This window comes from Schistocerca serialis, chromosome 2 (genome assembly GCF_023864345.2).
Source record: "Schistocerca serialis cubense isolate TAMUIC-IGC-003099 chromosome 2, iqSchSeri2.2, whole genome shotgun sequence".
Taxonomy (NCBI): Eukaryota; Metazoa; Arthropoda; class Insecta; order Orthoptera; family Acrididae; genus Schistocerca; species Schistocerca serialis.
Window position 1 is genome coordinate 965,476,006 of NC_064639.1, and position 15,511 is coordinate 965,491,516.

Below are 15,511 nucleotides of genomic sequence, written 5' to 3' on the forward strand. Positions count from 1 at the left end.
TTTCCGCCGTTACAATGAACTCTGACAGATGACGGATAAGAATGGAGCTATATTTGTAGCATAGTCTACATAAAATCTTACTCGGATACCGTCTGAGCCAGATGCCTTCCTGGCGTCTCAGGATCTTAACTGTTTTACAGTCTAGTTGTAACATTGCGGGTTGCATAAAACGAGAGCAGTGACAGATGAACCATCCTCTATATATCAGGTACATCTGGAAACGAAACGAACAATCTAGAAAACGCTCAGGTTAAAAAAAAAGTCACCGAATTGCAATTGACGCAATTCGTTCTTAATCTGAATGTCCTCGTATAATAAATGTATTTCTGGGAAATAATACGGACTATAACCTTGCAAAAGACTAGAACCTTACAAAGAGCTACGTGGAAATGCCGGAGACGCGTAGTGGCTAGCAACGAGCGGTGCGGCAGCAGGCCATTGTTCATGTTCCCCAGGCATCCGATCAGAGGAAAGTGCTCTGATTGCGGCCCATAGCTCAGCAGTGAGGTCACAGCCCAGCTGGGAGCAGTCGCACGCGCAGCCGTTGCGGCACCGCCTTCGCGCTACGCCGGTGTTAACTGCGCGCCGATCTCCCGGAGAGTTAGTCATGAGGCCCTGGAATGCAGCCGCCGTCCTTGGGCCGCTCTGCGACTGCGTCCGCCGCCCCCGCCTCCCCCTCCCCTTCCCCCACCCCCACCCTCACCGACAACAATAAAAATGTGATAATCACCGAAACCCGTCCGGGATGGGACCTTCCGGGCTAATCGCGCATTACGCAACAATTACCGCGTAGACAGTTTGGCCGCTCCGTCCGCCGATCAATTACAGTAATCGTCGCCAGGCTGAAATTGCCTCTTGGTCGGACGATCCATCAAACAGGGGGACGCCGATTAAGGGACGGTTGCGGACCACTCTACATTGCGCTGTGCTGCTTCAGGTCTCACTGACAGTGTGCTCGATTTATCGTGGTACAACAAGCAGTGAGTTTAGTCCTCAAATTTACGCTTTGCCCTTTTTCCTCGTAAGAAAATAATAGTACTCAGAGCTATGATTGACGGCTCTATTGTTCTGTTTACTAATTTAGGTCGATAGTACTAAGGCATTGTTCAACCTATGAAACAAATAACCACGAATAGCAAATTTTACGTTTCATAGCGAAGTCCAGTTTTGGGTCCCATAGCCAAATGGTGCAAGATGTTCGAAATTCTGAGAAAAATAAGGGTAAGCTATGCAGAAAGTTGGGTAATATTCGGTAAGTAAGAGAGACAAGAAGGAACAATAAGTGTGGAAGACCAAGAACAAAGTGCTCGGGTCAAAAGAGTGTAACACAGGGATGTGGTCTTTCGCCTCCTACTGTTCAAACTATGCATTGAAGAAGCAATATCCGGCCGCTATGGCCGAGCGGTTCTAGGCGTTTCAGCCCGGAGCCGCGCTGCTGCTACGGTCGCAGGTTCGAATACTGCCTCGGGCATGGATGTGTGTGATGTCCTTCGGTTAGTTAGGTTTTATGTAGTGGCTCTGAGCACTATGGGACTCAACTGCTGAGGTCATTAGTCCCCTAGAACTTAGAACTAGTTAAACCTAACTAACCTAAGGACATCACAAACATCCATACCCGAGGCAGGATTCGAACCTGCGACCGTAGCGGTCTGGCGGTTCCAGACTGCAGCGCCTTTAACCGCACGGCCACTTCGGCCGGCTTTTATGTAGTTCTAAGTCTAGGGGACTGATGACCTCAGATGTTAAGTCCCAAAGTGCTTAGAGCTATTTGAACCGTTTGAAGAAGCAATATCGGAAATAAAAGAAATTTCAAAAGCGAATTTAAAATTCAAGATGAAAGGATATCAATGATCGATTCGCTGATGATATCCTCAGTGAAAGTGAAGAAGATTTACAGGATCTGCTGAGAGGAATGAACAGTCCATTGAGGACAGAAAATGGACAGAGCATATCGAAAAAAGGTAACGGGAAGTAGCAGAAATGAGAACATTCAGACACTTAACATCAACACTGATGATCACGAAGTAGATAAAGCTAAGGAAATTGCTACCTAAGCAGCAAAGTAACCCATGACGGACGGAGCAAGGAAGATGTCAAAGGCAGACCAGCACTGACAAAAATGGGCATTCCTGGGCAGTAGAAGTCTACTAGTATCAAACATTGGCCTTAATTTTGGGAAGAAATTTCTGAGATAGCGCATTTGGAGCAGAGCATTCTATGGTAGTGAAACAATGAGTGCGGGAAAACAGGGAGAGAAGTGCAATCGAAGCATTTGAGATGTGGTGCTACAGAAGAATGTGGACTGATAAGGTAATCAATGACGAAGTTCTGTACAGAATGGAAGAGGAAACGAATATGGGCAAAACACAGACCAGAAGAAGGGACAGGATGATAGGACATCTATTAAGATATCAGGGGTAACTTTATGGCTCTAGAGGCAGCTGTAGAGGGTAAAAACTGTGGGGAAGATGGAGATTGGGCTATATCTAGCAAATAACTGAAAACGTAGGCTGAAAGTGCTACTCTGAGAGTAAATGGTTGGGAACTGGTGGCAGGCCACATCAAACCAGTCAGAACACTATTGACTCACAAAAGGCGAACTGGATCTGCCAAGTGGCTCACCTGTGCCTGGCTGCCCCTACAGTGCTATCAGCAACGAAAAACAATTACGTACTTGTCACATTCCAACAAATCCACTACTTGCATTCGTCGCAGCTCTGTGAGCTCATAACAACTAAGAATCTGTGGCTTGATGATATTTGAAAATATCTGATAACAAAACAAAAGTGCATAGTACGAGAAAAAAGAAATTACGTCCAAAGTAGCAACAGTGGGAAAACAGTGGAGCATGTCACTTTTTTTTATTCCGGGGTTGCTTGTCCTGAAAGGTATGCAGGATAACTTCTGTGAAGTTTGGAAAGGAGAGGTGCCGACGGAAGTGAAGCTTTGAGGGTATGTTGTGAATCGTGCCTGGGTCGCTTAGCTGGTGAAGCACTTGCCCGCAGAAGGCCGCACAATCAGTTTCAGTCTGGCATTTAACCAGAAAGAGGAGATACAGGCATTCCTGTAATTTTTCAGAACTATGTCACTCTTACTTGTAATGTATGTAAGCGAAAATTGATAACACTGAGAATAGTTACCCTAACTCTTTGACATACGGTAGTATACGTAAGACAATATGGAAATCGAAATACAGAAACAAGAGCAGATTTAGGATTAATATCTCTAAATAGGAATGTAGAAGGATACAGAAGGAAACTGAAAGAACGTATCAAGAAGATCGAGGATAAGAGAGTAACAAAAATACTATACAAACCGACAGGAGAGCAGAAACCAGATGGAAGGACTGAGACAAGTCTCTGTAAGTAGCCATAGCAGGCAAAGTGTAATGCACAGAGAAGAAGATGAAGATACTACAAGTTGGTTTATTTCTATGTCCGGTTTTATTACTATCTTTATAGCGATAAACTTTAGACTTTTATAGTTCTGGAATCGTATTTTGACAATTTTCAAACTTGCAGAACTGTATATTTTGTTTTAGTTTTTAAAATACACATTTGAGATGCAAGATGAGTTTTACACATACATTACATTTATTCTGCACAAGTGGCTCCCCTGGCTCTCCCCCCCCCCTCCCCCCCCCCAACCCTTTGGCGTGGATGCAGTGTTTCCTTTGCTGCTGTCTTCCTCTAAACTTTGGCAGCGCCATGATTTACAGAATATAAAATCGAACTATGCGTTTTATGCACTCATCAATATTAGAATTTCACTTAGCACTGCGAACGCAGGTGTGAAATCTTACGTTTGAAAAGTCAGTGCCGGCCGGAGTGGTCGAGCGGTTGTAGGCGGCACAGTCTGGAACCGCGCGACCGCTACGGTCGCAGGTTCGAATCCTGCCTCGGGCATGGACGTGTGTGATGTCCTTAGGTTATTTAGGTTTAAGTAGTTCTACGTTCTATGGGACTCATGACCTCAGCAGTTAAGTCCCATAATGCTGAGAGCCACTTGAACCATTTTGAAAAGTCAGTGTTTATTTACGTAAGTCTGCAAGCTTTCGTGGCCGTTGTCACTGAAGTTGAAGAATTCTGGGTTGTTACGCCGCGTCATATTTCTTCAACCGATGTAAGTTTCGACCCCACTGCTGGAATCTTCTTCAGGATCTTCTGTTGTCCACTATATATTGGGCAGTATCAATTTGAAGAAATACGACGCGGCGTAAAAACCCAGAAGATTTTAACTTCAGTCTCTATTTATTTATTTCCTATTTTCTTTGTGGAGCGCCTTTTCCTGTCTGTCTTTTCTTAGGAAATCTCATGTGGTTTTTCGGTTACCTGTACACTTACAAAATAATAGTATCGGATTTGGCATTGATGGGAGGTACAGGCAACAAGAGAATGTGCACGTTTACTTGGCTAAGATGTTACTGGTGAGAACTTAAGCTAGTCGACGTGGGCAAGCAACTGCAAAGTCACAAAAGAATTAATGATATTTAGCTGTTAGTGGGCATTCATTTAAATCAATGAAGAAAGATGATAATTTGTGCCAGACCAGTAATCGAACCCGGTCTCCTGCTCGTTAGGCAGATACTCTGACCACCAAGCCATCCGGACACATTGGTCATCGCAGCTGCACAGAGTACGCTATCAGGTCTCCCGTCAGACCCAAATTCTCAAACTATTCGTACACTACTGATGTAGTGTCCCTGTCCATTACACTCATTACACGCAGCGTTTCGCCGATTCTCGTTCAGCGTTCGAGCATGGTGTGCGTCTGCACTGAAGCGATCACTGGCCAGCCTCGCGTTAAATACCGGGTGATAAAAATGTCAGCATAAATTTGAAAACTGAATAAATGGTTCAAATGGCTCTGAGCACTATGGGACTTAACATCTGTGGTCATCAGTCCCCTAGAACGTAGAACTACTTAAACCGAACTAACCTAAGGACATCACACACATCCATACCCGAGGCAGGATTCGAACCTGCGACCGTAGCGGTCGCGCGGTTCCAGACTGTAGCGCCTAGAACTGCTCGGCCACCGCGGCCGGCAACATTCTCTAGACTTAGATTTCGTACTACTTTATTCTCCGAAAGATATCTGTACAATTTGGTAACATATGTAAGAATATAAGCGGATCTACTGAAATGTGTTTTTGAAGGTTGAGGTTGGTTTGGTCCTCCGCCGGCCTTCCGCCCCCCCCTTGCCCCCCCGCATCACAGGCCCATGCCAGCCTTCTCTCTCTCTCCCCCCTCCCCCCCCCCCCCCCCCACGCCTACACTCTTCACATTTCCCAATGCTGGCCAATGTGTAAACGAACAGGGGAGGGGAGCTGTATTGTGTTGCGGTGTGCCCCCGCGCCCCGACGTAATCAGGCGTCCATGATTGGCTGCTAACCGCGTAACAAAGCAGCCAGTCTTGTCAGCCGGCTAATTGCTTCCCATTCTGTAATTAGTTATTTGGCGTTTACGGGCGCCCTTCGTTTTGTGGCTGTAATTGCAGGAAGCGTCTCCTCTCCCCTTTCTTACAGCTATTAAACTCAGACAGAAATTTCGTTCATTTGTGTCTGCTCGGGCCATGAATTACGATTGGTTTGTACGCACAATGCTTGATGAGATGATTCCTGTTTGATGCCGCCCTCTGCAACGCCGACGGCGAAGGAATGTTAATGCCTCGCATTACAAAAAACTCAAGACGGCCTGCTAGGTTCTCTTTTTTTTTTCAGCAGCCTAGTAGTGAGACGAGTCGGATGTTTAATGCTGACACGTGCGTGTGCAGATATGTACTTACTCTCTGGCCAGTCTGTACGTGTCCTGGTACTCCTCGAAGTTGTCCCACAGCTGTTGCGAGAAGAGCTGCCCTGTGAAAACAGAAAAAACGCCATCTTTATTACTTTGCATTTCATTTTCAGTTTGTTCCGCTCCTAGTGAAAATTAAAGCTTATCCTAAAAAGCACAACATTTTCAGCAAGGAAGGTTATTAACTATATTTAGTCATCACTATTCCGATTTCGGTCCATTACGCCATTCTCAAATTACAACTGCGACAATATAAGTTGCATGAAGAACAGTTCAACTTTAAGAACGCATTTTGTTGCCAAACTATTTTGTTATATATTGAAGAGCCAAAAAAACTGGTACATATGCCTAATAAAGGGTAGGACCGCAAACACCGAGCACGCAGAAGTGCCTCAACACGACGTGGCATGCACTCGACTAATGTCTGAAGTAGTGCTGAAGTGAGAGGCATCCCAAATATGGTGAATAATGTTCATGTCTCGGGAGTTTGGTGGCCAACAGAAGTGTTTAAACTCGGAAGAGTGTTCCTGGATTCACTCTGTAGCAATTCAGTACATGTGGAGTGCCGCATTGTCTTGCTGAAACTGCCCTTCGGAAGGCACAATGGACACGAATTGATGCAGTGATCAGACAGGGTCCTTACGTACGTGTCACGTGTCAAAGTCGTATCTAGAAGTATCAGGGGTCCCATATCATTCCAACTGCACATGTCCCACACTATCACAGAGCCCCCAACAGCTTGAACAGTTCCCTACTGACATGCAGGGTCAGTGGGTTCATGAAGTTGTCTCCATATCCGTACACGTCCATCCGCTCGATACAATTTGAAACGAGACTTGCACAACCAGGCAACATGTTTCCAGTCATCAACAGTCCAATGTCGGTGTTGACGCGCCAAGGCGTGCAGTTATCAAGGGTACACGAGTGCCGGCCGCGGTGGCCGTGCGGTTCTAGGCGCTGCAGTCCGGAACCCCGGGACTGGTACAGTCGCAGATTCGAATCCTGCCTCGGGCATGGATGTGTGTGATGTCCTTAGGTTAGTTAGGTTTAAGTAGCTCTGAGTTCTAGGGGACTAATGACCTAAGATGTTAAGTCCCATAGTGCTCAGAGTCATTTGAACCATTTGGTACACGAGTGGGACTTCGGCTCCGAAAGCCCATACCCATGATGTTTCGTTGAATGGTTCGCACGCTGACACTTGTTGATGGCCCAGCACTGAAATCTGCGGCAATTTGCTGGAGGGATGCACTTCTGTCAATTTGAACGATTCTCTTCAGTTGTCTTTGATCCCGTTCTTGCAGGATCTTTTTCCGGCCGCAGCGATGTCGGAGATCGGATGTGCCACCGGATTCCTAATATTCACGGCACACTCGTGAAATGGTTGTACGGGAAAATCCCAACTTCATTGCTACCTCGGAGATGCTGTGTGCCATCGCTCGTGCACCGACTGTAACAGCACGTTCAAATTACCTAAATCCTGATAACCTGCCATTGTAGCAGCAAAAACCGATCTAACAACTGCGCCAGACACTTATATGGGTGTTTTCGACCGCACCGCCGTATTCTACCTGTTTACGTATCTCTGTATTTGAATACGCATGCCCATTCCAGTTTCTCTGGCGCTCCAGTGTATCTATCTGCTCCTACCTTATTATGAAATACGTCAGTGCTTATCGCTCCTTTGAAGTGGAAACTGTCCTCCTGTCATTATGTTTACATATTTTATGTACATATCAATACAGTTGCCTTAGTCGATGATTTTGCTGAATGGGGCCGTCTTCACGAAATGATCCCTCAGGGCGTAAAAAAAAAAGGTCGTATGGAGATATGGTAGGGGATGCATTCCAATGGAGATATATCCATCTGAAAGCAGAGATAACAGATCTTTGACAGTGTAGATTTCAATGATGCCAAGTACACATGAGAACACACCAGGCAAGTGGGTATGTTCCATCTCTACTAGTGTTTTAGCTTCACTCCCAAAGAGGCAAACCTGCGGCACCACCATATAGTGGCCACATTACCTTCGTACCACCAATGTCATGTCTTCCAGCAGGGGAGGAGGGTCACGCAGATATGCCTCGCCAGTGAGGCGTTGTGGAAGGATGGCTGCTCCCACGAGGTGGTCGCCAAAAATCCCCACCCACACACTGAGGCTGAACCGGTGCTGATGGTTCGCTGCCACCATACCATTGGGATTCCCCGTAGAAACAGGTGGGTGTTATGAGGGTTCATGGCGCAGGTAGTCTCATTTGTGTATAAGACACATGACAGGGATCCCAGCACCGCGGTAGCCTGTGCTACCAAGCAGCAACAAAACCGTAAACGTCTAACCGAAGTTGTTTCATAAGACGCTTGTCGAATTCGGCACAACTTATCCTCTTTACAATCTGATTTTAGCTCAATTCGTGAACTCTTCCAGAAAGACTGAGCACTCAAGTAAGGCCTATTGAATATTATATGTGTGTTTTAATGTGAGGTTTCGGTTTTGTTTTGTGGGGAACACTGAGTGGGTCATCGTCTGCTGGGAGCAGACGATGTTGCTTCTCGTTCGAAGGAGAGCACAGGATGACCAACTTGGGTTTCCCATACCTGAACAGAGAGGTTTACCCATCTTAGTCGAAGGCTGTGTCGAAGGCTGTTTTGTGTGTGAGGTTGGTGACGGAGGGCTACCCGTCTGGTAGCTTCCACTGCACGGGGAGCTCGATAACCTCGATAGAGAAAGGGGCACTCTTTGGTGAACGCTTGGTGAGTACGAATCGTAGTTCTTAGGGGGGTTTCAGGTGATAGGAAGCAGGCTGAGTTGGGACTTCGTTTTGTTTAACTGTTGAAACAGTTAAGAACTTCAGCTTAACTGAAGCATGTGAAGCGAGTTATTTTTCCGAATGTGCCATAATCACATTGCTTTAAATAGGCGATTTTTGGGTGTTTGAGTTAGAAGTGTGGAAGTTATTTTGTTCATTTTGAACAACGATGAAGTAGAATTTCAAACTGTAAAGCTGATTAGAAAAAGTTGGTTATAATCACTTCAACCGTACGTGAGTGTAATACTGTGGCGAAGCGAGTATGATTTTTAATGATTTTAATCTTATATTTTGTGGAAGTTGCTTTTGACTTTGTGTGTCGATTTTGTGCCACGTGGTTGGTAGTCAAAGACCCTTCTGGTCCACCACGGCAGCGCAATAGGCTTTATTTTAACAGTTTGCTTGTTTGATGAGCTATAAATTCGGCAAGAATATCTGTTCTTTCGTGCGCTTTCTACAAAGCAGCACAACAGTTTGATTCGGAATGCACGGCCGTTTGCAAGCAGCAGACTCAGTTGGTATGTTGAATAATTATCGCACAACCTCGTACATTGGTTAAACCTCTGTCCAGAATAGTGCATGCGTAGAATCGTAATGTGAATCTCACTGAGATATTTTTATGGTATGAATGCAAAGGAGACGATAATACCATTGTCTCCCACCCCCGTTTTTTTGTGTTTCTTCTTGCTGTAGTTAAATTGTGCTCTGTTTCATTCTCACGTAATTCTTACTTAAATATTTAGAGTCAGGCACCAGTTAAGTGTAGTTAGGATGTGCAACAAATATTTAGTTACAACAAATAATCTACGTGAAAGATAAATTCTTTGGTGTCGATCTTACCCCCTTACTCCGATTTTCAATCCTGCTATTTATCTGGCTGCTTAAAGAAATCTGCGTACTTGTAATTAAATTATTAAAGTAATTAAACTAATAATTTTCCAGCTCCGTTTTTTTTCTAAATTGTTAGGAAGGGCTTGGGCTGGTGGCGACCCTGAATTTCTGAATTTTCATCATTAATTGTGAGAGAGAAGCAGCTAGAAATGCGCGATGACGTATATGGCTGGATGAGCAACGTCGTAAACATAGTAATACGTTACAACCGTCCCAGTGGAGGCAAGTCGTAGACAAAAAGGCGTGCGTGGGTTGTAAGTGGTGCGAATAATGGCAGTTTGTCACTGAGGATTTTTTTAAATTTATTTGAATTTCCAAGTAGCAACTCGATTTAGCCAACAAAAACACATAGTTAAAATGTACGTAGACTCGAAGAAAAGAACACAGAAATGCTTATTTACAAGTGGAGAGAACTCAGACCGTCACAACAGTGCTTTTGCAACAATTAGATGAAAAAGTATTTAACATTGTGTTGGGTTACAGTTCACACCAATCCGGAAACATCTTCAGAAACAAGACAGAAAGATGCAATATGTACACCACTAAAAGCTACAGACTGTGCCCACACTTTTAAGGAACTTAACAATCATTTTACAAAGGCGAGTATCTTCGGTAAATAAAAGAAATAGCCGAAAGAGGAAGGTGGTATCGTATATTCAGTAATGTCTTCATAAAGTCCAGCGGCTCACAATCAAATTTGGGACACACAAAAAAGAAATGGTTGACATCAGCTTTCGATTCAGGATCACACTCAGAAGCCAGAGAAGCGTAAAAAGTTGATCTGAGGAAAAGGGGCGTGAGTGAAGCGAAATCGTATGAATCTCCACACGGTCGTCTGGCTTATCCCACGCTGGCGAGCCACCCCCGTTCTCCTGGTGCTGGGGTCAGGCTAAACATCTCTTATCTCCACCTCGACGTGAGTGCACCTCATTTGGAACGCATTTCCGGCCACATGTCCGTATCATCCTTTTTTTCTCTCCCGTCAGGCATAATTTACTGCAGTTTGTATCTATTTATCAAAATCACGCTGTATAAAGGAACGTAGCGCTTCACTAAAACGAGAACATTATGGCAAACCAGGTGCCTAAGCATGAATTCAATCAACGTACTAGGAACAAATTACTTACTGTAATAAATACTACGAAACCGTGTCATCCACGCACATATTATCGCCCGTGCGTTCGCAAGGTGTGACATTTACCTAAAGTTCTACAAACGTGGTGGCTGCTACTATTAAGGGTCGTCCGTCCTATCTGTAATGTCAGAGATACATTTTTACGTAATTTCTAAGTTGCATGTTGCTTTATTCAATTACAACTTAAAATTTTCTTTAAAACTGTCGTATTTCTAAGGTGGAAGCTACATAAATGACGAAGACTCAAGTCTCAATATGCACGCGGAACATCAAAACTCGATTTACACAAAAAAAGTGTCCTCTTAGCAAGAACAATATGCGTGATGGATTTCACAGTGAGGTAGGAAGAACTACAGTTCCTTTAAGAGAAATTTCATCCAATAAAATGGTTTGAGAATAGAACGCATTCTTAAAGTTGAATTGGTATCCAAGCAATGTTTGTAATTAGTCAACTGAAAATGGCATAATAGGTCGAAATCTTGGTGGCGGTGAATAAATAGATCTAACAACAGCCCAGCAGAAAGTGTCGTTTCCAAATTGTTGCAGACAATAATGGTTATCCGTTATGCATTCTGTAGAATCTCACGACAGTATATTATATTAAATATAGATAAGCTGCGAACCGTCGTTTACGACATACATCTTTCTTTTAGTGAACTAGTTTTCAAGGTTCATTTCCAGATGAGGTATGCAGAAGTTTCACCCATAATATTGGGCACTGGATGATGATGATGATGATGATGATGAGGAGTTCGTGGGGCGCTCAACTGCGTGGTTATCAGCGCCTATACAAATTCCCAACCTTTTCTCAGTCCAGCCGGCAGGGGTGGCCGAGCGGTTCTAGGCGCTACAGTCTGGAACCGCATGACCGCTACGGTCGCAAGTTCGAATCCTGCCTCGGGCATGGATGTTTGTGACGTCCATAGGTTAGTTAGGTTGCAGTAGTTCTAAGTTATAGAGGACTGATGACCTTCGACGTTAAGTCCCATAGTGCTCAGAGCCATTTGAACCATTTATCAGTCCAATCTCGCCACTTTCATGAGTGATGATGAAATGATCACCACACAAACACCCAGTCATCTCGAGCCACGTGGAAATCCCTGACCCCGCTCGGAATCGAACCCGGTTGGCCACTGGAGATAGTTTCACGCTGCAAACATCAGTTGACAGCTCATGTTGGGTGGAGGCCGGTCTCAGTGTTTCTAAAATAATAGCAACAAATATTGACGGATAGTGAGTACAGCTTAACTCTTTGGCCGATTGCAATGACAATGAGAGCACCCAGAGGTATACCAAAATCAGTAGCATCCATACTGCCGCATGAAGCAGCCTCATGCTACAATTATTAATAATGATATGAACTTCTCCATGTTTCATCTAAAAATGAAACGAAAAGGATCGAAAAATAGTTCGAGAGAAGAAAGAAATATTTCGTACGTGATCGGTCGCAGAAGATTGTAGTTTTTTTAAAGTAAAAAACAATGTTGTTAATTTTTCTTAGACAGGGTTCACAGTAATTAAAAACTTATAGAAAGACACCATCGTCTCCTCTGACTGTTAAAATTATGTAATAGTTCAAATAAAACAATTTATCTGTGTCAGTCACTTTTAATTTTCTCCTACGACGCGTTTCGAGAGTTTATAACAACATATTCAGGTGAAAAACAGCGATTTCTTCTTACGTGTGTACCAGCTGGCTTTTTGTAGCAAAATCAAATCAAATCAAAACAAACAATCAGCTGCCTCCAGCTGGCGCACATGTAAAAAGATATCGCTGTTTTCTACCTGAAGCTGAGATTATAAACTCTCGAAACGCCTGGTGGGAGAAAATAAAAAGTGACGGACAGAGATAAATCGTGTTATTTCAGCTTTTGTCAAAGCACTCGCAGTTTTCTGTAAGAAGCAGTTCAATGTGGATGACTTAAGGCAAAATTATGTAATTACAAACTCCGCGGTTTCCGTTTACGTTTCCGTCTTTAAAGTGAAACAATGCAAGAATTTCGTGCATCAGCAAATTTGGTTTTCTTTCTAAATGCCTGATATTTTTAAAACTTTTGATTTATTTGGAACGAATAATTTTCACTGTGTTACACGTGAAAAATCCGAAATTATGACTGCAGATTTTATTAAAAATAATATTTACTGTCAAGCGACGATGGTTTTTTATTAAATAGAACGTATTGTACTGATTCTCAAACTGTGATCTGTCAGCTCAGACTTGCCACGGTTGCTCTGGTGGCCTGCAGTATTACTTAGAAAATGACATGCTCATATTAATCTACTTTTAACGCCTCTTTCAATATAAGTCTTGGCTCTGAGCACTATGGGACTTAACTGCTGAGGTCATCAGTCCCCTAGAACTTAGAACTACTTAAACCTAACTAACCTAAAGACATCACACACACCCACGCCCGTGGCAGGATTCGAACCTGTGACCGTAGCGGTCGCGCGGCTACAGACAGTAGCGCCTAGAACCGCTCGACACCTCGGCCGGCAATATACACTCCTGGAAATGGGAAAAAGAACACATTGACACCGGTGTGTCAGACCCACCATACTTGCTCCGGACACTGCGAGAGGGCTGTACAAGCAATGATCACACGCACGGCACAGCGGACACACCAGGAACCGCGGTGTTGGCCGTCGAATGGCGCTAGCTGCGCAGCATTTGTGCACCGCCGCCGTCAGTGTCAGCCAGTTTGCCGTGGCATACGGAGCTCCATCGCAGTCTTTAACACTGGTAGCATGCCGCGACAGCGTGGACGTGAACCGTATGTGCAGTTGACGGACTTTGAGCGAGGGCGTATAGTGGGCATGCGGGAGGCCGGGTGGACGTACCGCCGAATTGCTCAACACGTGGGGCGTGAGGTCTCCACAGTACATCGATGTTGTCGCCAGTGGTCGGCGGAAGGTGCACGTGCCCGTCGACCTGGGACCGGACCGCAGCGACACACGGATGCACGCCAAGACCGTAGGATCCTACGCAGTGCCGTAGGGGACCGCACCGCCACTTCCCAGCAAATTAGGGACACTGTTGCTCCTGGGGTATCGGCGAGGACCATTCGCAACCGTCTCCATGAAGCTGGGCTACGGTCCCGCACACCGTTAGGCCGTCTTCCGCTCACGCCCCAACATCGTGCAGCCCGCCTCCAGTGGTGTCGCGACAGGCGTGAATGGAGGGACGAATGGAGACGTGTCGTCTTCAGCGATGAGAGTCGCTTCTGCCTTGGTGCCAATGATGGTCGTATGCGTGTTTGGCGCCGTGCAGGTGAGCGCCTCAATCAGGACTGCATACGACCGAGGCACACAGGGCCAACACCCGGCATCATGGTGTGGGGAGCGATCTCCTACACTGGCCGTACACCACTGGTGATCGTCGAGGGGACACTGAATAGTGCACGGTACATCCAAACCGTCATCGAACCCATCGTTCTACCATTCCTAGACCGGCAAGGGAACTTGCTGTTCCAACAGGACAATGCACGTCCGCATGTATCCCGTGCCACCCAACGTGCTCTAGAAGGTGTAAGTCAACTACCCTGGCCAGCAAGATCTCCGGATCTGTCCCCCATTGAGCATGTTTGGGACTGGATGAAGCGTCGTCTCACGCGGTCTGCACGTCCAGCACGAACGCTGGCCCAACTGAGGCGCCAGGTGGAAATGGCATGGCAAGTCGTTCCACAGGACTACATCCAGCATCTCTACGATCGTCTCCATGGGAGAATAGCAGCCTGCATTGCTGCGAAAGGTGGATATACACTGTACTAGTGCCGACATTGTGCATGCTCTGTTGCCTGTGTCTATGTGCCTGTGGCTCTGTCAGTGTGATCATGTGATGTATCTGACCCCAGGAATGTGTCAATAAAGTTTCCCCTTCCTGGGACAATGAATTCACGGTGTTCTTATTTCAATTTCCAGGAGTGTAGGTCCTGTTTGAACATAAGTTACTAGCTGATTGCCGTGTGTTGTTAAATTACCTATACTAAGATTCTAGTAGAGAGCAAAAGCAGTTATATCTGTCTGTGGTGTAGAACCATACTTTTCTTGAATGTGGCTCCACTCGCAGGGCTAAAATTGTTTTAAAAACGGAAATGTGTCCGTCCTCCCAGCCATCAAGGTAATTTATGCGTAAAACTCTGCATTTGGGTACAGTTATTTTTTGAAAAAGAGTGAATTTTTCATCAGACCATAATGATTCTATTGGAGGTGGTTAGAGCTCGCTTTCCTGCAGCCTTCAAACTAACTTACCCGACTAGTTACAGGGGGCACATACACGGACTGGAAAAAATATGGAAACACCGCATGCTTCAACACGAAGGCAGATGCTAGCCCGCATGCAGGTTGCTCTGTTGTACATGGCCTCGAACGGCACCTGCACAATGTCCTCAATATGTTGCAAATGTCAGAACCGTGTTCTGCTCTGTTATGAATGTGTTATGTCGGAGCTGAGTGAATTAGAATGTAGTGCTTGGTGTTTCTAGAGACATCGTATATAAAATTTATGGCGCATATAGTGAAATCTGGAGAATACTACAACGGGGACAGATGTGGGTGTTCAGAAATCGTGACAGACGGTCATTGAAGAGGATTGTGACGAAAAATGAGAGGAAGAAAGCTGGACAAGTCGCTACAGAACTGCATATCGCATTCGCGAACCGAGCAAACACCAAAACAACGTGAACAGATAAAATTTACTGGAAGCAGTATTGATCACTATTTTTTTCAGCTGATGACTGGTTTCGCACTGTTCCACTTAGATCATCTTCAGACGTACTCCATGATAGTGACAGGAGATGGGCTGTCTGACTGTGATGCTCTACAGAGATGTAATCGACTGCTCTCTAGAACAGCCTGTTCAGACAGCCCAGTTGCTGTCACTGTCATGG

General features: G+C 45.2%; 1 protein-coding gene across 1 annotated transcript in view; it reads right to left on the reverse strand.

Moving 5' to 3' along the window:
• The window catches only part of LOC126456552 (uncharacterized), a 482,692-nt gene that overhangs the window by 33,230 nt on the left and 433,951 nt on the right, over positions 1 to 15,511 (reverse strand). The window contains exon 5 of the mRNA XM_050092299.1: positions 5,788 to 5,857. Coding sequence (XP_049948256.1) covers positions 5,788 to 5,857 — 70 coding nt within the window. The remainder of the gene's footprint in view (positions 1 to 5,787; positions 5,858 to 15,511) is intronic.